The 24,932-nt window shown below is 30.4% G+C and overlaps 3 protein-coding genes across 5 annotated transcripts; 1 reads left to right on the top strand and 2 right to left on the bottom strand.

The window, feature by feature from the left end:
* The first annotated feature begins 253 nt into the window (after positions 1-253).
* LOC107475379 (proteasome subunit alpha type-4) lies at positions 254-3,288 on the top strand. Of its 2 annotated transcripts, none has more exons than XM_052257161.1 (2): positions 254-376; positions 2,362-3,288. In XM_052257161.1, the coding sequence occupies exon 2, from the start codon at positions 2,395-2,397 to the stop codon at positions 3,145-3,147; it is 753 nt and encodes a 250-aa protein (XP_052113121.1). In that variant the 5' UTR covers positions 254-376; positions 2,362-2,394; the 3' UTR covers positions 3,148-3,288. The 2 variants fall into 2 exon arrangements, with proteins under 2 accessions (XP_052113121.1, XP_015950497.1); XM_016095011.3 differs by having other exon boundaries at positions 282-574.
* A 190-nt stretch (positions 3,289-3,478) lies between these two features.
* Positions 3,479-9,709, bottom strand: LOC107475381 (protein trichome birefringence-like 34). 2 transcript variants are annotated; one of them, XM_016095012.3, is made up of 5 exons: positions 9,306-9,709; positions 8,057-8,234; positions 6,686-6,882; positions 5,058-5,216; positions 3,479-4,500 (listed from the first exon to the last, which is right to left on the bottom strand). In XM_016095012.3, exons 1-5 carry the CDS (start codon positions 9,671-9,673, stop codon positions 4,152-4,154), a joined length of 1,251 nt encoding a protein of 416 aa, XP_015950498.1. In that variant the 5' UTR covers positions 9,674-9,709; the 3' UTR covers positions 3,479-4,151. The 2 variants fall into 2 exon arrangements, with proteins under 2 accessions (XP_015950498.1, XP_052113120.1); XM_052257160.1 differs by lacking the exon at positions 5,058-5,216.
* Positions 9,710-17,008: 7,299 nt separating this feature from the next.
* Positions 17,009-18,338, bottom strand: LOC107475382 (abscisic acid receptor PYL4). Its single transcript, XM_016095013.3, has one exon. The coding sequence runs from the start codon at positions 18,015-18,017 to the stop codon at positions 17,343-17,345; it is 675 nt and encodes a 224-aa protein (XP_015950499.1). The 5' UTR covers positions 18,018-18,338; the 3' UTR covers positions 17,009-17,342.
* Between the last annotated feature and the right edge of the window lie 6,594 nt (positions 18,339-24,932).

Here is a 24,932-nt window from a genome sequence, read left to right as displayed (position 1 = left end):
TAAACTTTTTATATATTTATTTATTTTGGACGGGCTTAAATTTTTTATTTGAGTTGGATCTTTAGCTTTTTGGTCAGAGGATCTTTAGCTATTTTTAAAAATGGAGAAGAACTCCTCCGATATAAAATAATTGGGCCAAAGTGCAATTGGTCCAACGTAACACTTATTGGGCCTTGAATTGGGCCAAACAACCGGGTTTTGAATGGCCCAAGACTCCACCAGTGTTAGGGTTTTTCGTACGCTTTGTATATCTCTCTCTTCTTCGTTTTATAGTTGAGGCTAAAACCTAATTGTGACTCCGTACGCGCCGGTTCGTGATTCAACACTGCTGCTCACTCAGCTTCTCCGTCCGGCGCTGAAAATGGTTACTTTCAGGGTCCGTAATTCTAATTATCATTTCAATTTCACCTTTTATTTTTTTGCAATGCGAAGTCAAGTCTCGTTCCCGTAGAGTACTTTTCGTGTTCCCCAAATAAGCCCAAACAAAATTAGACTTGGAGACAAAGCAAGTGCCTTCTTCACTGCTCTCGCTTGCTTCCCCTTCCACTCCGAAGCTCGCTTTCTCCTTCAAACGGTGCGTTTTGTTTTCCCTGTACATTCCTCTTTCCATTCATTATTTACTTCTCACCTTCGTTGCGTTCCACATTCTTCGGTACTTTCAGCCATTTGTTAGTTGAATCTGAGCAAATGATCGCATTTTTTTTATCGACGAATTAAAATTTTGATCATAGTTGTTTAAGAACTAAGATTTAATTATCCATGTTGATCCTCTAGGTTAACGTAGCTTTCACTATTTTACATAGATTGCTGCATTTTCAGTAGTCAAGATTGGTTTTGGGTTTAGGTTTAGGGAAAATTTTCCCCCTCATTATCTTCAAAGCAATGGCATGGCTTGTACAGTTAGTGTTGCTTTCAAGCAGGGTATTTTTTTTCTCAATTGTCATGCGAGATATTGGAAGTTGTTGCTTAGAGCCCCTAAGTTCAAAATCTGTCAGATGGGAAATATGCGAAGAAATTTGATTTTAGAATAGCATATATTAGAATAGAATAAAACTAGCTGAGTTCTTCCAAACTTGTGGAGTTTGGTGTTTATTCTAGAATCTTAGCATGAGAAGTTTGTTTCCTTCTTCGGTAGGAACTTATTTAGTAAGCGACAAATGAACTCTACTGAATCCTTATTCTTTACTTACACTGAATACCTAAGCTAAGCCCAAGAAGTGTTAAGGTCAGTTACATTGGTTTGTACCTTTGATTGTGACAAGTTCCAGTTAGTTTTCTCTATTTGATGAGTTGGACTCTGCTTTTGTACTGGTTCACGCGGAAATGGTGCTTTGATATTTTTTGTATTTTGATCAACACCCATTAGTTCGCAATTGAGAACGCTTGGTGCTGGCTTAAGCGGGGATTTGGTAAATCTGATTGAAGTTAGATTGTGATCTGCTGCTTTGATTTTGCTATCATGTGCCATAAAATCTTTCCAATGATATGGCTGATAGGACTCATATATTAGTTCACAACTGTATTTTAGTTAAATTTGTTGAGGTCGTTGAATTCAATTATTATGGATGAGATATCAACTCAACAAGCCATTCATGCTTGTCCTTGGAAGTTTTAATCCTAGGCTTGTACTTTGTTTAGACAATCAATTTCTATAGCCTTTCATGATGGTTCTTCCATTTGGTTTTGGGAGGTTGTTTGGATGAGAAATTGCACTATCACCAGATTTTCTACCTTGCATAACTTGCTCTTAAACTGTTTGAAAGCGTCTCATTTGTTTGGTGATTCCTTCTACGAAGAGGACACGTTTACAAATATGGTGATAGTAGCAGACTCACAAGGAAAGATCTACACAAGGAAGGGCAAGGGTAAGGATGTCAAGATAAATCAGCTGAGTTAGTTAGCTATATATTTATATATACTTAGGGAGAATGGAAATGGCAGGAAATTAGTTTCTGGTTGAGGGAAGCTTGAACGACTGTTCTAACATAGATCACACTGATCTTGGGTAGAGTTCTTCACTAAAATACATACCTATACCCTAAAATTTCAAGATTTCAGGGTTCTCTTTTAATGTCAATGGAACACTTGTATGTAGTAATGTTGATTGGATAAAAATACCCCTTGTAATTTTTTTCTCTTTCAAAATCCTTGATATTCTATTAATGCTTCATGATAATAAAAATTGGTCTTCAGTTCATTGTCACTACACGCATGTTTTGCATATGGTTTGCTATCTTTGTGTAGTCTTTGCTTTTAGCAGATCTTGTAGGTTTGCATAGAGAAAAGTATCAAAAGCTTAGATCTTTGATTTTTTATTTTTCTGTTACTAAGAAATACATTATTGATTCCTCTCTTCTTTAGTGTTTCCTTTAAACTAGAAATCAGGGAATCAATATGTCGCGAAGATATGATAGCCGTACAACAATCTTCTCCCCTGAAGGACGTCTTTATCAAGTGGAGTATGCAATGGAGGCTATTGGAAATGCTGGTTCTGCCATAGGGATCTTATCAAAAGATGGTGTCGTGTTGGTTGGCGAAAAGAAGGTAACATCCAAGCTGCTGCAAACCTCTTCATCCACTGAGAAAATGTACAAGATTGATGATCATGTTGCATGTGCTGTTGCCGGGATAATGTCGGATGCCAACATCCTCATCAATACAGCTAGGGTCCAAGCACAACGCTACACATATGCCTACCAAGAGCCCATGCCTGTTGAACAGTTGGTTCAGTCTCTTTGTGATACTAAGCAAGGATACACCCAATTCGGTGGTCTTCGACCATTTGGGGTCTCATTCCTGTTTGCAGGTTGGGACAAAAACTTTGGCTTTCAACTCTACATGAGTGATCCTAGTGGAAACTATGGCGGTTGGAAAGCAGGAGCTATTGGTGCAAACAACCAGGCGGCTCAGTCAATACTGAAACAGGACTACAAGGATGACATTTCGAGGGAAGAAGCCGTGCAACTTGCATTGAAGGTATTAAGCAAGACTATGGACAGCACAAGCTTGACCTCAGAGAAGATTGAATTAGCAGAGGTTTTCCTCTCACCTTCTGGAAAGGTCAAGTATGAAGTTTGCTCCCCAGAGGCATTGAATAAACTATTGGTGAAGTTTGGGGTGACTCAACCAGCAACAGACACTGCCTAGTTTGCTCTGCTCTTCCATTTCTGATGCAGGTTTAATTAATGACAATGCTTTTATTTTTGTAATGCAAGTGACATTGTATTTGCTACACCTATAGTTGATTTTCAACACAGATTGATGATATTTGCTTTCTTGTTGTTGACCTATGATGATTTGTTGAACTTTCAATTATGTTTTATTGTGTTGTATGACTTATTGTGTCAATTTGTGAAATTAAATTTGTTTTGGTATTTTAGTGCATATTACTGGTTGAAAATAAGATAGAACCTTTTAGTACACGGATTATGACTAGGATAGATTGGTTTTTTAACTAGTTTAAAAACCAAAAAACCAACCAAACCAATCCAATTGAATTCTGTACGATTGGATTCCTACCAAACCAAACTAAAGCGCACCACGGACACCAGTAGTACCATGCAGATGAACCACAATAAACTGAAAGGTCAGTGAATAATTAGTCTTAATAATATTGTTTGCATTTTTCAATTTCTTAGTAGTCAGTTTGGGAATTTCATAACCTTAGGTTTGCTATTTGGCATTCACTCTAAGGTTATGTATCTGTCTAAGATACCAAGAGTCAGCTAGTGGTCACTGAATTAAGTTGTCACTTGTCAGTGTCCTTATGGATTGTTTCAGTCAAACGGAACAAATAATCAAAAGCTCAGCAATTCAATTACTATTTTTCCTTGGCCACTTGCATATTTTTTATGTCACTAATAGTTAAAACATGCTTTGCTTTTCCATGAAGCAAACAAGGTAATGTCATATTGTCATGCATTATTCCAAGGAAAAAAACTTAGTATAGAACACAAAAACAGAAACAAAGACAAAATATAAAAAGTCACTAGCACATGTGTGATATTTTGAGGATTAGGAGAGGCAATATGCTTTACACTTATACACCCTCAAAACCAATTAGAGAGGGGAAAAAAATAAAAAAGTAAAAAGTAAAACTCTAATGACTATATTGCCATTGCATATTCCAAATTTCTATAATCAGTTTTTGGTCATTGATGGAAAATATAGGCATAGAGAAGCTCATTCCAAGTGTCAGAAACTCCTGGAAGGCACCAATGTATGCAATCTGCATAAGTTTTTGGGTTAGAAATCTGTTCTTCTGTTAGAGGCTCCCATTGCTTCCTATAGATAGATGGGTGACCTTCTTTTCTATACTCTGAGAGCTGTGTGATGTTAAGCATCTGAACATTCAAGCCTCTTGATTTCAAATCTTGAAGTACATTTTCCACCACCCTCATCATTGATGGAAAAGTACCATTCCCCCAGTAATCCTCTTGTGTAATCAAATCTGTTTCTTTGTAGCAGTTTTCACCCTTCACTCCTCCCCATTCATGAGCCCTGCAATTTGCTTAACTTGTATTACAAATATAGCAAACAGAGGTGTTGGCATAGACCCAAGTTTAATATGAAATTTTATAGAGCACATTCGGTATTAAAGTATGTGCTAAGATAGCATATTAAACTTGTATCTACACAAAGTTTCTTAATTGATTGTGAGTACAAATATAGGCAGCATTTTTGCAGCAACTAAGGATGCGTTTAGTTTGTGCTTTCATTTTCTGTTTTTCATTTTTAGTGATTTTTGTTTTCTAGATTTTGTGAAAGAAAAAGTGAAAACAGTGAACAGAAAATAAAAAATAAAAACACAAACCAAACACACCCTAAGAATTTCTAAAATCATAAACATCTCATATGGAAACTCATCATTAAACTTAACATCATAACAAATAACTTTAATTTTTTATCATAGTTTTAGATGGGTTCTGTCTCCCAAAAAGGCATAGTGCATAAGAAGGGAGGAGTTAATGTGAAAATAAATACCCATAGATAAATATGCAAATATCATAATTATATTATTCTTTTAAGGTTGGTGAGAAGTCAGATTGTAATTAAACCTTTGGTGAGTGGGTGACATGCTAACAAAAAACAACTGTGTCTTGCTACGATTAACATGGACCTCCAACCAATCTGACCAAGTCCTCAATGCCATTTCATAGACTCTCACCATTTCAACCCTTTTGTACACTGCATCTGGATCTTCAAATGATCCCCACCTACTCATTTCACATATTGTAATCATATAAAGAAAAAAGAAGAGGAAAGAGCTATGTTATTTGTATTTCAGGATTTTCACATATAAAATAAGGTAGAAATTTATATGCAGTTATTTTTTTGTAAAGTTGATTGTTAAAAATTATTAGATAATTTGATGTATTTGACTAAATTGTTATCTAATAATGTTTAGATATTAACTTTTTACATAAAGAGATATATATTAGTTTCCACCAAAAAAACAAACACTTCTATAATCAGACATTGTAAGGGTGACTAGAAATTAAATTAGTATTTGTACTTTAGTTCCTTTCCTTAAGTTTAAAATATTCTGATTGACCATTATGCTAACAATATAACTTTTTGGAAAAGTAGTTCTATCAATGGAGTAATAGTACCATACTTCACAAAGATCTATAACTACAAAATTCAATATTTTACTCTACTTTTTCTTGCTTACCTTCTAATATTGTGTGGCTGATATTTATATGGAGCATGAAAAAAGCATTTACTCTATATAATACATTTGTAGGGGATGAAGTTGCATATGAAGAAAAAATTCACCTTTTATTTTTTATATTGGGGAGAAGATAGTGTTCTGCAACATTATTAAAGTATGGTGTGCTTAACTAAGATGTGGAGGACATAAATCAGACTATCAAATTTGCTATTTAAAATACAAATCTGACCCTCAAGATTTGTATACCTCACTCAAATCAAATTCTTATATTTCATTTTTCTTCTTTTTTAACAAATCTAACCGTCCGATTTATTCTATAACAATTTTAAAAAAAATAACTTCATACTAAAGAAAAACACCAACCTTTCAAAAATTATATATTACACACCAATTTTCTCTCTATCGAAAAAAATAGCCAAAAAAATTATGGGCTAATCGAACATAACCTAAAATTCAAGTATAATGAACTTATTTTAGACAACAATCTACCCATTTTCAGAAAGTTCATGGATCTATACTTTGTTTATTGTTAAAATTTTAAAATAAATAACCAACTTGGGTTTGTTTAGTAGTGAGTTCACTAATCTACTTAAACAAGTGTTGGAAGTTTGAATTAGTTTAGATATGTAACTGATTAATCTTTAATCTGCCGAATTAAAAAATACTGTGAGAAACAAAAAAAAATGTCACAAATCCAGGAATAAACTACAATTACACCCTACATTATATTTATAGTTTATACCCCCAATGTTTATACATACACATTTAAATACATAGGTCATTTGATAATTAATAGTAATAATAAGAATAATAATATCTATACAACTACTTAGTACTTACTATGTTTAGAAAACATTTCGAAAACACAATCATTATTATACAAATGGTGGTTGGAAATTAACATTGGAGTAGTTGTAGATGATCACATAACATAGGCAATAAAGCAGTAAATTAAATTAGTTGATGAAATTAAGAAAGTGATGGTTAGGTAAAAGATGTGTGTATACTCACAGAACATTCATTGCACGCCTTCTCCACCAAAGGAAAGTGTTGAAGACCAGAATGTCTGCATCAGTCCAATGCCTAGCATGCTTCTCAATGCTCTTGACCCTCACAATTCTATTTGCTACTCTATGGTTTATTGGATCATCTGAGTTTGATTCTACTAGTAGTGGGGCCCAATAGAACTCTATGCTTGCATTGTATTCCTTTCATTTCAATTTTGTCAAAGTTAACATCCATAAACTGTTATTAGTCACATAATAATAAGTTGTTTTCTTTTGCAATTGTCAAATGTTGGCTAATTAATAATCAAACCCATGTGTCTAATCAGAAATTGTTTCTCTGCTCATGTTTTGAAACATGAGAAAATTAAAGAATTAGTTTAATAGTGTAGCGGATCTTTTCAAGGATAAATTACAATGATTTTGCTCTTTTATATTTAGTGAAATTTTTGTGATTTTTCTTTATGAATTTGATTTTAGTGCATTATCAGTACAGTAGTGTAAAATAATTTTATACGTGCGTCTAATTATATAATGTTCTATTAACAAAAATAACTACTTTTTATATTAATTGTGTGGTCATCCAAAAAGACAGATGTAATTAAACGACTGCGTAAAATGTTTTACATTATCAGCACATAAAAATTAAACTCTTATTTATTTATTCATCGGTTGATATTAATTTCCTTTAATTTTAGGAGAGGACAATATTATATTTATAAGTGTTTAATATTATATTTCACAAAACATAGAACTATATATCTAAATTTTGATCAATGTATAATTTTAGAAATGAAGAAAAATTAATTTGGATTTCAAGAATATCAAGTCCATATAGTCATTATACTTGCCATAAAATAGATATCATAAATTAAAATTCTTTTAATCATATAATCATATTAGCTATAAAAATATCTTTTGCATGGTATTTTTTATTAGTTTTAATTATCTTGTCGGTCTCTATAGTTTCGCTAAATTTTTAATTAGATTTCTATTTTTTTTTAATTGGGTCTCTATATCGTATCAGATTTGATAACTAAGTTCCTACCGTGACAAAAACGTTGAAATTAACGGAATATTCTATTAAATTATATAGAATATTCAGTCAAGTACTAGACATATTCATTTTGTTTAATGAAATATTCCAATAATTTTAACGTTTTTATCACCACAAAGACTTAATTACAAAATTTAATATGATATAGGAACTCAATAAAAAAAATATATAAGAATCTAATTAAAAATTTAATAAAATTATACGAATTCACAGAATAATTAAACTTTTTTATTATTGTTTATTGTCCATGTTCATGCGATGATAGAAGCAACTATATATAGCTCTATTCTTCTACTACTTATAATGCCTAAGATTACTTACTATGGCCTTAAAAATACTTAGTGAGCCATTGGCAATGGTGCGCATGGATTTAAGAGATGGGAGCACTGAAGACTCGACAAGGCAAACCATTGAAATCCATTGGCCTCTATTGAGTGAATCCCCCACAAACACAAGCCTCTTGTTCCTTAGCTTTTCAAGCATTGCTGTGGCATTGAACCTATAATAATTATATAACACAAAAAGATGGGCCACATTCAACTAAGCTAAAAAATATAATATAAATTGACTAAATTAATACATTTAAAAAAAAAAACTAACGTATGGTAAAATATATTGTTTGTTCTTGAAATTTGTTAAAAATTTTAAAAATATTCATAAATTTTATTTTGTTTTAATTTTCTTAAAAGTTTTTCACACGTATCAAATATATTTCTGATAACTAAATTTTCAAAAAAATTAGGACTAATCTAATAATAATACATGACAAATATGTTTGGGTTGTTTATGTTAAAAGATGTTTTGTGAATATTGTTACTGAATTGGTCCTAAATTTTTTAAAAAATTAGTCGCCAAGAATATATTTGATGCAAATAAAAAAATTTTAAAACAAAATTAAAATAAAATAAAACTTAGATATATTTTTAACAAATTTTAAAGACAAAAAATTATGTTTTACCCATTAATGTATCAATAATTGTCTAGAGAAGTTTGAATGCTTTAAACAGTGTAAAAAAACTAATTTTAGTGACAATAGTATTATATTATGACCATTTTTTTAAGTTAATTTTTTGTAACAATTATATATTTATTATTATTATTATTGTATGTTATAATGATAAGTTATAGAATTTTTTTTAACCTTAAGAAAGGTTTTTACCGATAATTAATAATTGTCACTAAAACTTTAGCTTTTAACGACAAAATAAAAAACGATTAATAATATCTAATTAGGATAAATCTATTTACGGCAATTACAGCCGCCAAAGCCAAAATACATTACCACTGAATTAAAATTAGTTGTCTCTGAGCAATAGTCTTGTCAAAATATAGGTCTATAGTACTAATATCTGAACAAAAATTTGTCTCTTAACACAAACCAACAATTGTCTATCTAGATATATATGTATTGATGATTTTTCAATGTACTAAATTAGTCAAACTAACCTGAAAATTGAAAGAATAGATATGATGTAGTTACATAAAATTATAATTTTCCAAAATTAAAAGAAAAAATGTGATAATAAGCTAATACTTAATTAAGGGGATGGAAATTAATTAATTAAAAGACCTTGGTATGTGACATTGGTGTGGCTGCCACCTCCAATTCTGGTAGCTAAGGTCCTTCCTTCCAAACTTCTCACAAGCCAATTGATCTGACATGTATGTGCATTGCTTCTCTTTGTATAATGGATGAGTTATGTTGTCAAAAACCCACTTACCATTAAACATGTTGCATTTTGATTCTTCAATAATTGATGACATACTATTACTACTACTCTCTTCAAACCATTCTCCTCCTTCTTGTGTTAGATAAACGCCAGTCACAACTACAATTGTTGTTAGTACTAAAACAAGTGATTGAAATGTGCTTCTTATTCCTCCATTATTAGTACTAGTGTTTCCTAACACTATTTCTTGTGATGCCTTATTTGCCATTTATTACAATAATTGCTTGCACCTTTCTTTGTTTTTTTCAAGATGCAATGCAATATAATGATTCCTCAATTTTAATTTTGAAGCTTTCTTGATGATGGATAGTGAGGTAGAAGATTATTGTCATCCATAGCCAAACATGTCCCACTGAAAATGGTAGGTGGAGAACAATGATGCATTTAGAAGTTTAGTGTACTTGATATTTCTTAACTCATAGTGTTTTACAATAAGAATCAGATAATAATGTACTATATTCAACATTGACTAATTAAAATTTAGCTCCAATTTATATAGATTAAAAATTAATGTTAGATGTATAATTATTTGTTTGCTTTCTATTTAAGATTTAAATTTATAGAATAAATAATTTTATGAGATAATGCATATTAAACTATTTAGAAAGATATTTTATGCTTCATCTACTAAACTTTACTATATACCTTACCTTATTTTATGTGGTTTAATATGATGGCAATTATTTGAAGCACTATTTTTTTAAAAAATATTCTATAGTAATTATGTTGTTTGGAACTTTGATTTGATATGATATGATATGATATGTGGAGGGAAGGATCAATTAAATGATATATATTAAGGTTATGTTGTTGACGTTTTCACAACCAATGACATTGCTTGAAGAATGGTCGAAGCCCTTATTGTCCTCTCCACTATCTTAAGTCCTTTTCTACCTCAAAACACAAATGAGGAAGAGATAAGAGAAACCAACAAAGTAGTGTCACTTTCTTAATTCCCTCATGTGTATGTATGCATGCTTCATATATCAAATCTTCTTTTTTAGTGGGTTAACAAACTAAGGTAACCACATACTAGGTAGATTTATTTGCAACTTTTAAGAGTGTTTCTGGTAAGAGTTACATTTGCATTTTACTCTTTTAGTATACTAGTATATTTTTGGGTTATGTGTTTGGTTGTTGAGGATAAATATATAATAAAAAGAAAAATAATTAACGAATTTAGTTAATATGCACGATATAATAGTATACAATTATGTTAAGCGTGCTATTATTCAATTATATTTAAGAATCTGAACAGACTTTAAGTAGTAAAAAATACAATACATGCAATAATTGTAATAATACATAATTAGATTATAATATAAAAATTTTATTTTGGAAATATATTCAAATTAACCAAAGCATACAGTACATGCATATGTACCAATAATGTACCAATTAGCTGAAATACATAATTAAATCACATAAGCTAATTTATCATGATACTACTTTTTTTTTAATTTAGGCTGATAAAAAATATATATAAATGATTATATTTTTAACACATTTTTTAAATGAGAGTTTCTTTTAAATTTGGTTAAATTTTTATATTTTTCTTAATTTGCCTTGTGCTAAATTCTTTTTCTTTTGGGATCTTATAAGATTTGAATTTTAGACCTTTCGATTATAAAACTTTGATAATATGTTATGATATTAGCTACTTTTCCTAAGTCGATCATAAAAAAAGATATATGAATAGTTATATCTCTACCACAATTATTCTACTCTAATTCCTAATATTTGGACACATTCCTTGTATAAGAAATTACAAATAGTTTAACTTTCTTTATAAATTTTAGTGTTAAAAAAATTGCATACACAAAATTAATTAAATGCTATCAATCATTTAATTTACAAAACTTTTGAATTTATTGATAAATTTAATTATAATATACTAATAGTGTAAAATTTTTTATATAATCATTTTGTTTAGATAATTTTTTAAGTAATAAATTTAAAAATTAATTATTTTTATTAATATAATAAGAATATATAATTAATTGTTTGTGTAAAATTATTTTATACTAATATTCCGTCTCTATTTATCCACAAAAATAGATTTCATTTCTATGAAAATTTTGTAGATTTCTGATAATCTCTATTGCGGATAATCTTTGTGAGTATCTGCAAGTTCGGGACAACCATATATGGATGAACTTCTTCTAATAAGGTGAATAATTGGTAAAATGAAAAAATGAATGTTAAATATTTCTTGAATTAAAGTAGTAGGACTTATGTATAATGAAGGCTAGAAATTTAATAGTGATTACATATTTATTTTTTTATTTTATTAAAGTTTCCATAATAATAATTAATATCTTTTCTATTATTTATATCTTTTATTATGAATTAATATATTTTTTTTGTCTGTCATGGTGTTTATCGTGGCCAATAGTAACTAATTCTTTATCACTTAAACTTCCAGTTAAAGATTATACATCTAGTAATAAATTTTAGGAACTGAATCCTCACCACTTGATTAAGGGACTAATGATCGGATAACCAATACTATATATACTAGACCTTCGTTTAATTTTGATATACTTATAATATAATAAATTTTATATTGTCATCTAATCAAATTATTTTCTTAAATTTTTTTAAAATAATATATGTAAGCACTATATAATTAATTTTAGTGATATGATCATTAATTTGATATTTATGATTAAATGTTTGCATAAATTTCTTTAATTTATACAAATAAAGCTTTTGTTTTCAATTATACCAAGGAATATCTTTGGATAAGGATGGGTTGAAGATAAATCTATGGCTCAGGCTGTTCATTAATGGAGATCTCATGAAGTCAAAAGTAAAACAAGTTCCGTGAAGACAAGAAAATGCATGGCATTCTTTTTTTTCCATCACTTCTTTTGGTGCAAACTTATCCGAGGTTCCACAACTTTTGTCTTGCCCCTTTTAGAAGTTTTAGTATGAAAAAATACTATGTATTTTGGTATATTTTATTGTTGTAATATTGTTTAGTTGGTCTTTTTTTCATATGTCGAAATTAGGACTTATATATCTATTCTGGATTGTATATATATTTTTCTTTGATTTTTTGTATCAATATTTTTTATCTTTATCATTTTAGAAGTAAACAATTATTATTGTTTTTTTTTTTTCATAGACTCCTAATTATATTATTATTCTTTGAATATATGTATAAAAGAGAAGAAAAAGTGTCAATATATTCCCATTATTTGAGTTCTCATCACAAAACTTCAAGTTCATGTGATGTGATGATCAACTTGTATCTTGATGAAAAAATATATTTTATCAAGTAAAGTTTATAACAATATTCAAAAATTTTATCAAATTTGTTAGAGATATAATCATCTATATTATCTCTTTTTATTAGTTTAAATTTTTGTGATAAGTGATTTTATGATATGATATATCTATTGTTCAAAAGGTCAATAATTTAATTTTTAATAAATTTCAAAAATAAAAAAATTAGTATAAAGCAAATAAAAAAAGATAATTTATGCAAAAATATATAAAAAAAGAAATGTTAAAAATATAATTATTTATACTGTTTCTTTTTATCTAACTTAAATTTTTTGAATAATGAGTGATTTCATGATATATAAGATTTAACAATGTTATTATTAAATGACTAATAATTATAATAATTTAAGATTTAATAATATTTTTAAATGTTAATATTGCTTGTTCTAAACATGACTAATAATTATACATAGCTTAATTGAAATCCAGTAATGGAATATCTATGAACCTTACCCGTTTGTTGGGGCTTTACAGTAGTTGTACTTGGCACAGCAGTGACGAAATGAGTGATACAATGCAAAAGTTCAATTAAATAATATGGTTACTGACTTGTTGTAAGGTCATTTTCAGAATAATATATAGAGGGTATAGGAAAATTTTCCAATCAAAGTTTTAAAAACTATTAAATTCATTCGGAGTAATAATGAAAAAATATTTTTTATCATTAGCTTTTGCTTTTCGTTTTACTTGAAATGGATACCAAGAATCCATGATATTTCCCAGAGCAAGAAAGATATTTCTTTCTCTCTTAGAATAATAATATGGGAGTTAAAAATAAAGAAGATTACTTAACCTATGGTCATTGTAATAAGTAGTTTAATATTTATGTTGAAATAATTGTTTAAGTTCAAATTGTATGGATGAAAAAATTTAGACTTAAATTACAAAAACTTACCCTTCTACTTTTGAATCAAAACAAACCACCAAAAATGATTTTGAATTATCAAATTACTTACAAAATTAAATATACCCCAAATTCGTTAACAATACAAAAAATCTCAAAATATTTTAAAATGCGACAAAACTATTTAATCATTAAATATATATTTTCAAAAAAATTTAAAAATTAAATTTTAATGTGATTTTTTAAATATAATTATAAAAATGAGATATTGTATTCTTAAAATTTGATAATTCTGAGATAAGTAGATTTTTTTGTAATATGAAAATAAAGTCTAAAATTGAATTTTAGTTTTATTTTTTACATGCACTATTCAAATATTTTTGCTAAAACTTCAAATCAAATACACTTAAGAGGTTTGTTAAATATATATAATTCATTTATTACTTATAAAAAGTTAATTTTTTTGTTATTTTATTATAATTTAAAATATTTTAAAAATATTTTTGTCTTTATCATATTTAGAAAATTAGCCCAATCATTTAGAGAGAATTTTTATTGGTTTGCCCATTGAATTAATTTTCAATTAACCTTATTTTCAGATCAAAGAGAATAATTAAATTTTTACATTATTAATTTTAATAAATTAAAGCCTAATTGGACAATTTCAGAGATGTCTCTATAACAACTATATAAAAATGGGCTCTAATATTGTATTATAATTAGTATGTCTAATTTAACATTATATATTATTAACTCCATATAAAAAATAAATATTCAAAAAGTTTAATTTAAATCTTATCTTTAGAAAGCCTAACAAAAAATGTGAAAGAACTTAAGAAACACTCGAGAAGGTAGCGTGACAGGTGAATGGAATTAAGTTGAAGAGAGGCATTAATATTCTCATATTCAATATTCAAAAATTCAATATTCAATATTCAACTCATCCCCAAAAGTGGACAAACAAAAAGGATGGTGCAAGGAACAGGGATTATTATTAAGACCATCTACTACTCTCTCTTTCTATCCCTTCTTCCTCTTGTACGTATGTGTTCTCTCATAACTTATGAAAAATAATTAATTGATAAATACTTGTATTTTAAAAATGTTACTAATTTTTCGAGAAAAAATTAATTTATTTTTGCTAAGGTAACTTTAGACAGGTTGAAATAATTGCATATTCTTAAGTCTTATCGTATAGTTAGGTTTGATATGGTAAAATTTTTTAAAGAAGTGCTTGTGTTTTTTAAAAGTTCAAACTCTTCATTTTGTATTTGGTAAATAAAAAAGATCATGTGCCTATGTTTGCAGTTTTTAAGAGATCGGAATACTTTTGAAAATACCTAAAATAGAGTTTTTTAAAGTTGACTTGTGCTTTTTAAAATTTAAAAGTCTAATATATTAACTAATTTTTAAATTTAATATTTGTATTTATGTCTATTATAATATTTTTAAATTTTAAAAACTATTTTATCAAACATAATTGATGTTACTTATGTTTATTAAAAGTTATTTTTGATTTGATTTACCAAACATAAATACTACAACTTTTAAAAATTATTTTTTAAAAGTTAACTTTTATAAGCTACTTTTAAAAATAAAAATTTTACCAAACACTTAGTGATTTTTTATGAATATGCATACTTATTATTGTGAATGCTTAGTTTTTCTATAATTTATAAATACTAAAAATAAAAATAAATAATTATTTAGCTAATTTAAATCTTGTACTCGTTTTACATGTAATAATTTATTGACTAACTACAAAATCTTTAAATAGAGATAGAATTTTTTATGAATTAATTTTTAATTTATATACAATACAAAAAATTCACTTGTATAGTACTTATTTTTTGAAATAAAAACATATATTTAAGTCATTTTTATGTCGCAGTTGTTTTTGAAAATAACTGCTTATTTTCTCTATTTTGTAGATTTAATAATAGTGGAGTGTTAATAAAAAGAAAAAATATTATTAAATATGTGCCACTTGCAAGGGCAAGTTGCAGAAAGCGACGATGAATACTATTCATGATTCACACTCAAACAAACATGATGCCACCCTTTTCTTATCTTTCTCTCTCTATTTTAAGCATTTCCTTCTTCAATGCTTCCCCCCTTTGATTTCATTTCTTTCTCTTTCCACGCTCTCTCTCACCAAATTAAATTCAATATAGAAAAATATGCAATGCAACTTGTTCAATTAAAATAACACTAAAGTACGTCTGCATATATATAGTACCATTATTATTATTATGCAACTTGCATGTATGTATCGTTGTTTCATATGCTTTTACTCTTCTCTGCCTCATAAATAATAATAATAATAATAATAATAATAATAATAATAATAATACATAAATGAATAAATACATATATATAATTTCAAATTGAAGTTATATAATGTTGTTTACAGCTAACGACAGCTTGGTAGATATATCGTAGTATATACCTTTTAATATGCCTTGCTTCATTTGTTTTTTTTTTTAAACTAATATTTTCACTATTTTTCTAATTTATATTATAGATATAGGCAGGATAAGGTAACTTAAAAATATTCTTATTTATTCATAAATTTATTTATTTTTGTGTATGACTAGAAATGTAAAGATAATTCAAAGTCGTATCCCGAAAGGACCTCTCCTAGAAATGTTACTAGATATATATAATTCGAAAGATATAAAATGCTTCTATTGAAAAAGAAATATACTCCTAATAAGTATCTATGTACTCATACAAATTTTTACCAATATATAGAGTTTAATTTTGATTCATTCACAATGCAAAATATTTTATATAATCACTTAATCACATTTATTCGTATAAATAATTAGTAGTTATTTACTAATATGGTGATATATAATTGAAATATATATATGTATATATAATATTTTTAACTTATACTGAGAGTAGATTAAAATTAAATTTTATATATTTGATTTATATTTATATATATGGTTAATTATATGCAATAGGAAAAGCGAAAGGCAAAAATCTATACCGGAAAAGAAAATAGTACCATCTTCATCCATAGATTCGCCTTAGCTTGTGATGGGAGTAATGGGAGCTCAAATTTAAAATGCTCAAGAATATATTATTTCATGTGGAAACTTGCAATTCATCATGACATAACAAAACACTACCCAAATTTTTTTATGTTCAATATAACACTAAATTCACACAAACTCATCACCAAATTAATTTATCAATGAATATATGTACTTAGTGCAATTCTCTTCATCTCATCACCATCCTTCCACTAATTAATAAATAGATTCCCAATCGCATTAACTTTTTCACTCCACTTACAAATTGTTACATATACTATTTTCTTACTTTAATAACAATGTATATATATATGATATATTATTCTACATACATATTATCAAAAAGGACAATCAAATACCAATGTTCACAAATTATATTCATATTTCATCATAACACTTAATCAACAATTACACCAACCCAAAATTGGTTGATTTTGTAGATCATCAACTTTACATGTAGCAATAATGTTAGGGGATTATACTTTAGAGAGTCATCACCAACTTAGCTGTAACAAGAAATAATAATATCCCACCCCCTAACTAACCCAAGCAAAATGTGTTAAGTCCAAAAGCTTAACTAATAATAATTCCCAATATATATAATATATAGACACATAAATATTTATATCTTAGTTATAATAGAACTACTATAAATTAAAAATGCAAAAATTAAAAATTAAGGGAAAAAAAAAAAGAAATTAGGTACAGAACTTGGTGTTATTGTTGTTGATGCAGTCTCGTCTTGTTAAATTCTCAGCGATATGCGCCAAAGATTGAAGGTTGCATTTTACGATTGTGTCCACAAAAACGCACGTGTCTTCTTTTGTGTTCCCCGGAGGCACATCCACCACGTAAGATTCCACAACCACCGTGCCGGAGCCGGAGGAATCTCCGCCGCCGGAGGAATGAAGCGTAGTAACGGATCGGTAGTTCGCGAGGCGGTGGTCTCCGCCGACGACGCTAAAGCTGAGGACGTGCTCTTCTTCGTCGAGGATCTCGAGTCTCTCGGTGCTCCGGCCGGCGGGGAGGCCGGAGATGACGTGGACCTCACGGACTGTTCCTACGGCGCCGTCGCCGCCGATGACGTGGCAGCTCTTCACGAAGTGCTTGTAGGCCTGGGGGTTGTCAAAGCGGCGGACGACGGACCATACGGCAGAAACAGGCGCGGCAATCTCCTGCACCACCGCTGAGCAGCACTGGTTCGCCGCCACAGCATGCGTGTGGTATCTCGCCACAGCGTCAGGGATGACGACGGCCGGTGAAGAATTCTTCTTAAGATGATTGCATCTGGTGACAGTGGCCGCACCACCCGTGGTAGTGGTGTGGTTGATCCGGTGGACTAGCATAGAAGACTTTGGTGGATTTGGAGGCATTTTTTCTCTTCAGCCTTTGTCACTTTGATTCGTTTACAGCACAGGAGACTTATACAGTTATACTAGAAGTTTTTAAACTGTAACTAAATTTAATCAAATCGGTAATATGACGAATAGTATTTAGGGTTTTAATGAGATTTTGATATTTTGAAAGAGATTTTGTTTTAGAAATGAAGAGAGAAAGAGAGGAGGAGGGGTTTTGGGTTGGTATTGATGTTAGGGTTATATAGTAGTTTTTTTTATCGTAGGTCCTATATATGGTGTCTGTGGGCGATGAGAGAGAGAGGGAGGAGAGGGGTGGGGTGTGGTCAGTGGTGTGTGGGGTTGGATTTTTCAAAAGATGAAAGGGGTTAAATGAGGTTCATGTGGGGGTCATGTATTAAAATAGGGACCAACTTGGTCTACTTCAATTTACCAAAATGGGTTTCTCTCTTTTAATTTATGTTCATGTGAATACATATGCAACTTTTATGCAATCTCATGAATCATCCTACTAGCTCTTTCTTCATGAACAAAGGAATTTACATGTTTGCCAATTTAGAGGTATATTTGATAATTCAAACAATTGGATTCATCATACATAAAAAATAAAGCAAAGTTGAGGGTTTACCAATGTGTTTTTGTATTTCAATTATGCTTTTTTTATTGTTAGATGGTACATTTTTTTTTTGTCTATCTTGCATTTGAGGTAATATTAGTTATAATGCAGGCAATTTATTTTTTTAATAACTATATTATTAATGACTGCAAAAGGAAAATGAGAAGAGATAATAATAAGATTATAAAATGATTCTTTATCAAAAGGGTGCATTTATTTCAAATTCTAAAAAGGTGATTTTGATTTTTGAAACTTAAAATTTTCTATAAAATTAGAAAATATTAAAATGTCTCTCTTCATAAATTAGTTTTTATTTATTTTAATTGGTAAAAAATAAATATTTTTTAAGAATTGGAATATTTTAGAAATTCAAGCTGGTGTTTATAAAAGTAATTTTTTACCATAAAAAATCATAACACATGCACTACCCTAATTTACATATATCAAAAAGTAAGATGCCCAATTGCCCATAAGTATGAAACAATTCAAAAAAGAAAAAAAAACCTGCTCAATATAATGAAAAGCAGGGAATCAATTAAAACGACATGGAATTGATAATATATCTTTCATTTAAAAATATCAGGGTAAAAATATCTAAAATCTATATTAATTTAATAAATAATGGATTCCCCATGACTATACCAACACATTATATTGTTGGACATTGGGACATGTTTTTCCAGCGAAGAGTATCCTTACTCCCATCATTATCTCTTTTAACTATATTCCTACTCAAGAAGGAAATATTTCACTTGTTTGCATAAGTCCTTGCCTTATTTTTATAAGGCCAGGGAATATGAATTAATTTGTGAATAAATTAAGGCCACATATATATAATGGCAGGCAACAATAATGTGTTATTATGTGGGATGTTTACTACTAATTTATCATATAATTCATTTGTTATAAATTTCCACTAAAATAATAAATTTGAGTTAGTTGGATATATAATTATTTTATTTATCTGTTTAATTAAGTATTTAAGATTTTTAATTCTGTGTATATAAAAATTTATTGACTAATAATAAATTTTTAAATAAAATCCTAGTAAGGTCGTAATTAATGAGAGTCTTGCTTAATGCTAAAATCTTCAACTCAAAACTAATGCGTCCTTAACATGTAATGTGCATAGTCATAGAGCAGGGTTACATATATCAAATATTAAAATTTCAAAGTAAATTCATTTGGAATTTCTCTACTTTAATTACATTTTGCTTTTCACATTATTGCATATAGTAAACTTATTTTATATATAACAAAAGCAAAAATAATATATATAGACACACACACATTTTTGTCCATTAAAGAAAAAAGAAACACATCTTCCTGCATGGTGAGACCTATATAATTAGTGTGTTACAACTTTTGAAGACTATGATCTGTTCAGTATTAGAAAAATAATAACAAAAACTTGTACAATCTTTAGTGGTTTAGCAAGATAATACAAATAAAAAAAATTTATATCCTTTTTAGTTTTTTCATAAAAAAGATCCACTAATAATAATTAAATGAAGCAAAAATATATAAAATAGGATTAAATTTACAAGTGCCGTGGGATATTCTTGACTTTATGCATGATGGACGCTCTAATTCATTTATTTGTCAACAAAGAAAAGAATGGCAGTTTTGTAATTTTCGCAAACATGGAGGCTAGAATGCCCTAACTTCTCTCACATTATATGCAACTTGACGATCAACTTGCAAGCAAGATCGTAAGCTATGAGATCAGAATTCAGGAACAAAGTTTGCAAAAGAACAATTAAAAAAAATGAAAAAAAATAAAAATACACATTATTACACTCAAACCTCAATATTACAATTAATTAAGAATTAAAAATAAATTTAACCCTATACTAGCTACTCCACAGTCGGCAGATACAAAGTACAGGAATAAAAATTTGAGTCGGTTCCTCCATCTTTACTTTACGTACTAATATTTTTTCCCAATAAACAAACTTCTGGAAACATATTTAAAATTCTTCATCATGCAATATTTTGTATGGGTATTTAAGGCAAATCACATAAATAAACCATTAGGGTTTGAAATTTATGTGAATATCCTAAATGCAAAGAATGAATGTATGTGAATGTTTTAATTTTATGTAAATCGAATCAATTTATTTTGATTTATTTTCATTTTATATAAATCAAAATAGTCTAAATCGATTTAGTATAATTTTATATAAATCGAAGCAATGAAATTGATTTACTAGGATATCATGCAATTTGAATCAATATAATTCGGTTTACGTTAAAAAATATTGATACATGTAATTTAAATCAATATGGTTTGATTTACGTTGGATATTCATACATGTAATTCGAATAAATATGATTTGATTTACATAAAGAGTAGATCATGGTAAATTGAAGTTTACTATCAAAGTAATACATATGATAAAATCGAATTGATTTAATTCGATTTACTTAAAGAGTGTGTGCTATATAAATAGGGCATTAATGTGGAGTGTTGAATTGAGGTAAATTCACAATGGCTAGTGAAGAGAGTTTTCTAGTTCTTGTGCACTACAAAGGCACGATAAAGAAAAAAACACGATCAGGTATAAAATTTACTGATAAGGATCCGTTGAGTGTCTTTGTTAGAGCATCTACGAGTCTTGTTGATTTTCAGAATACTGTACTACAGAAATTGGGACTGCAGGGAATGAAATAGATAGAGAAGTTATATTTCAGAATTTTGATTTCTGTAGTTCGCGATGGGGTGAAGTATGACTCGTTTGTGATAGACAGTGACAAGGATTTGCAAGTTTTATTTCACTATCGTCGCGAATTTTTCGACGTGAGAATCCCTGAACTATTGACCAAGCTTGTGGATGTGGTCTCTAACTCAGGAGTATCGAACCGGAATTATCAATCAGTACCAATGGCAGCAGCCTCCAATTCAACCCCTATTGTTGCGTCTTCATCTCTGCCTGTAATGACATTTGTGGGAGATTTGGTGGCATCTCCATCTTTTGCAGCTGATCTACACCGCGATGAGAATACAGAAATAGGTGCTAACATGAATACTCCTGTTATGATTCTGATTCCTGGGGAGGTTGGAGTACTAGATGCGGTAGAAGACTTGGTAGGGGATGACGATGAGGTTGAGCCCGCCATGATTGACAATGAGAGCGTGATGATATAAGTAGGAGTGTTCCTGTTGGGGTCGGTGGAGCATCAAGCTCGGAAACTCAGTAGTACTCGCCGCATTTTTTGACTCTAGACTTAGATGCCATGAGACAGTAGGGGTTCCCGGATGTGGAATCCAGTTTTGGGGCCAGAGACTCACAGGACACCACAGGTCTAGCTGAGTTCTAAGTCGGTCAACAGTTTTAGAATAAAGAGAAAGTTATCTTATGTGTGAAGACTTATAGCACTGGGGGTTGAGTACAACGTGCTTAAATCAGACCATGCCAAGTACTACGGAAAGTGTAAGGAGTTTGAAAATAGCTGTAGATGGTTGAATTGGATCATTCTACGATAGTGGAAGGGTATCTGGGAGGTCAGACGGTATAACGAACCTCATACATGTTTGGCCACCTCAATCTCCATTAATCACAGAAAGTTTGATTATCATGTGATATCCGCTTTCATCCTTCTTATTATCCGAGTTTATGCAGCTGTATCCGTCAAGGTTCTGCAGAATGCGACAGAAGCTTATTTTGGGTTTAGACTAGCATATATAAGGGTTTGGTTGGCGAAATAGATGGCCGTCGAGTAAATATATAAGGATTGGGAGGAGGCCTATAATGAGTTTTCAAGATGGGTGTTAGGTGTGCAGATAACGATGCCATGCAGTATGCAGTTCTGAATACAAGTCCTGTGCGAGTTGGAGGACAGGTTGATGAGTAACATGTGTTTTTCCACCAACTCTTTTGGTCATTCCCACCGTGCATCAAGGCATTCAAACATTGTAAGCCTTTGGTCAGTACTAACGGGACCCACTTGTACGGCAAATACAGAAGAACTTTGCTGGTTGCGATTGCTCAAGATGGAAATTTTAATATCGTCTCTATTGCTTTTGCCCTAGTGGAGGGTGAAAATGTGGAGTTGATGCGTGAGCATTTTTCTTATCGTTTCTCAGTGACTTTGCATTTGATTTTGTTGAATTAAATCAAGATTTAGGTGTTTTATGCCATCATGAATGCTACTTTGAGTTGTTTTGCAATTTAATTGATTTCAGGTAGCATTCGAGCGAATTTGATGAAGTTCAGAAAGAAGAAAAGGAGTCAACTGCATGCAGGAGGTGGCGCCAAACTTCATCTAGCTCAAGTTTTGTGCCAGGATCACAATAAAGCTCCAATTTGTTTCAGCCATAGTGGCGCCAAATGCCACATCCCAGCATTTGGCGCCAGAAAGCTTGGGAATGCGTGCAACGTTACAAGTACGTGGCGCCAAACTTCACTTAGCTCAAGTTTGGCACTAGTACACTGAAATTGAAGGGCTTCCCGTGATTTGCACCAAATCTTAATAATTTAATTTGATTTCTTATTTAGTTTTTAATTAAGAAAAGATATTTGTAGGTTTTAGGAAATATATTTTACATTAATTAGGATTAGATATAAAAGGAGAAGATATTCTGACCTAGCTCTTCTTCTCCTCTTCCGCACTTTATACTTTTTTTTGCTAGGATTCTTCCGCACCATGAGCAACTAAACCTCTATTGTTAAGGTTAGGAGTTTTGTTACTTTAATGGATTAATACTATTGTCACTCTTCTCTTAATCAATGTACTAGTTTATTTTCAAGGATTGTTTTCGTTCTTCATCCTAGGAATTAGAGTATATTGGAAGATAACTCTTTCTAATTGAATTCTTGTTGAATCTTGGAAAAGTTAAATCACTTGAATAATAGCTTGAAATCAATTTCTCACAATTCTCTAATTACCTGAACTTAATGTGACACGTGACATATAATCATCTTATCTTTGGGTACTTAGGATTTGTGTGGCTCGTAAATTAGGATTGGACTTAAACTTCTAAATTAATTTAAGTGACCATGGAATTGGCAGTTTGTTTGGTTAGAAGAGATTAAATTATTAAGGAATTATGGTTTAATCAATTAGGGTTTGCCATGAATTGAACCTTTGCATGATTAAAGTGAGTGATAAGAACTATTAATCTAGAAATTTAACATCTCGAAAGTCTTAACTGTTCTCCTTATACTATTTTCACCAACCATTCATTACTTGCTTTTTTAACTCTCTGATTTATTGCTTTATGATAATTAGAACCCAAAACACTCCTTTTTTCTCATCTGACTAAGTTAATCACTCAACCATTGTTGCTTGATCCATCAATACTCATGGGATCGACCCTCACTCACTTGAGGTATTACTTAGTACAACCCGGTGCACTTGCCGATTAGTTTGTGGTTTTCGAAATTCGCACCAGGAGTCATGGCCATTTTTCTTATTTCACTTACGGAAACACGTGACCCCCTAGCCTGGCATTCTCGTGATATCAGATAGGCACAATGGTACCTAATGGTGGTTAGATTCCATTTGCTGCTTATTGTGCATTATGTGTTAGGTACGTTGCAGCAAATTTCGTGCTGAGTTTCAAAGGAAAGAATGCGAGGAGGTTTCTAGTCAACGCTGCTTATGTGAAGACTGAGGCTGAGTTTTATTATTGGTTTGACATCCTTCGGACTGAAGACCCAGCAATGTGTGAATGGGTCAACAGGATGGAGTATGATAAGTAGACTCGGCACCGGGATGAGGATCATAGATTCGGCCATATGACTACAAATATTTTCGAGTGTGTTAACTTGATACTCAAGGGTGTCAGGAACCTTCTAGTTTCTTGCTTGGTGAAGTCCATCTATAGGAGATTGGCAGAGATCTATGTTCACAAGGGACAAGAGGCTGAGGCCCAGTTGAGGACATGTCAGCAATTTAGTCAGTCACTAGTTAAGACAATATAGGCTAATCTAAAGGCATCGAGGTGTTTCACAGTGACCCTATATGATAGGCATAATTCAGAATTCAATGTGGCTGAGACTACTCCGACAAGTAACTTCTCACTTGGTACTTACAGAGTCTCGTTGAGAGATCGGAGTTGCGATTGCGGGTACTTTTAAGCACTTCATTACCCATGTCGACATTGCTGTGCATATTCCCACCTGAGTTGGGCAACTTATGTCCACGAGGTATATCGCCTCAGCACAATTTTTAATGTCTACCAGATGGGATTCAATCTACTGATTCCAGAAGGCTTCTGGCCACCATATAATGGTCCAACCGTCATCCCTGATCCTAGTAAGAGGCGTGTATATCAGGATCGTCCAATGAGCACAAGAATTCGCACCAGTATG

Source organism: Arachis duranensis, chromosome 2 (genome assembly GCF_000817695.3).
Source record: "Arachis duranensis cultivar V14167 chromosome 2, aradu.V14167.gnm2.J7QH, whole genome shotgun sequence".
Taxonomy (NCBI): domain Eukaryota; kingdom Viridiplantae; phylum Streptophyta; class Magnoliopsida; order Fabales; family Fabaceae; genus Arachis; species Arachis duranensis.
This window is presented reverse-complemented; position numbering and strand designations above follow the sequence as displayed.

Coding starts and splice junctions, on each gene's coding strand:
- LOC107475379 (XM_052257161.1), top strand. CDS start 2,395: ATGTCGCGAAGATATGATAGCCGTACAACAATCTTCTCCCCTGAAGGA.
- LOC107475381 (XM_016095012.3), bottom strand. CDS start 9,673: ATGGCAAATAAGGCATCACAAGAAATAGTGTTAGGAAACACTAGTACT. Junction 8,235..9,305: donor CACCAATGTCACATACCAAG/GTCTTTTAATTA, acceptor TAATTATTATAG/GTTCAATGCCACAGCAATGC. Junction 4,501..5,057: donor ATGTCACCCACTCACCAAAG/GTTTAATTACAA, acceptor AGCAAATTGCAG/GGCTCATGAATGGGGAGGAG.
- LOC107475382 (XM_016095013.3), bottom strand. CDS start 18,017: ATGCCTCCAAATCCACCAAAGTCTTCTATGCTAGTCCACCGGATCAAC.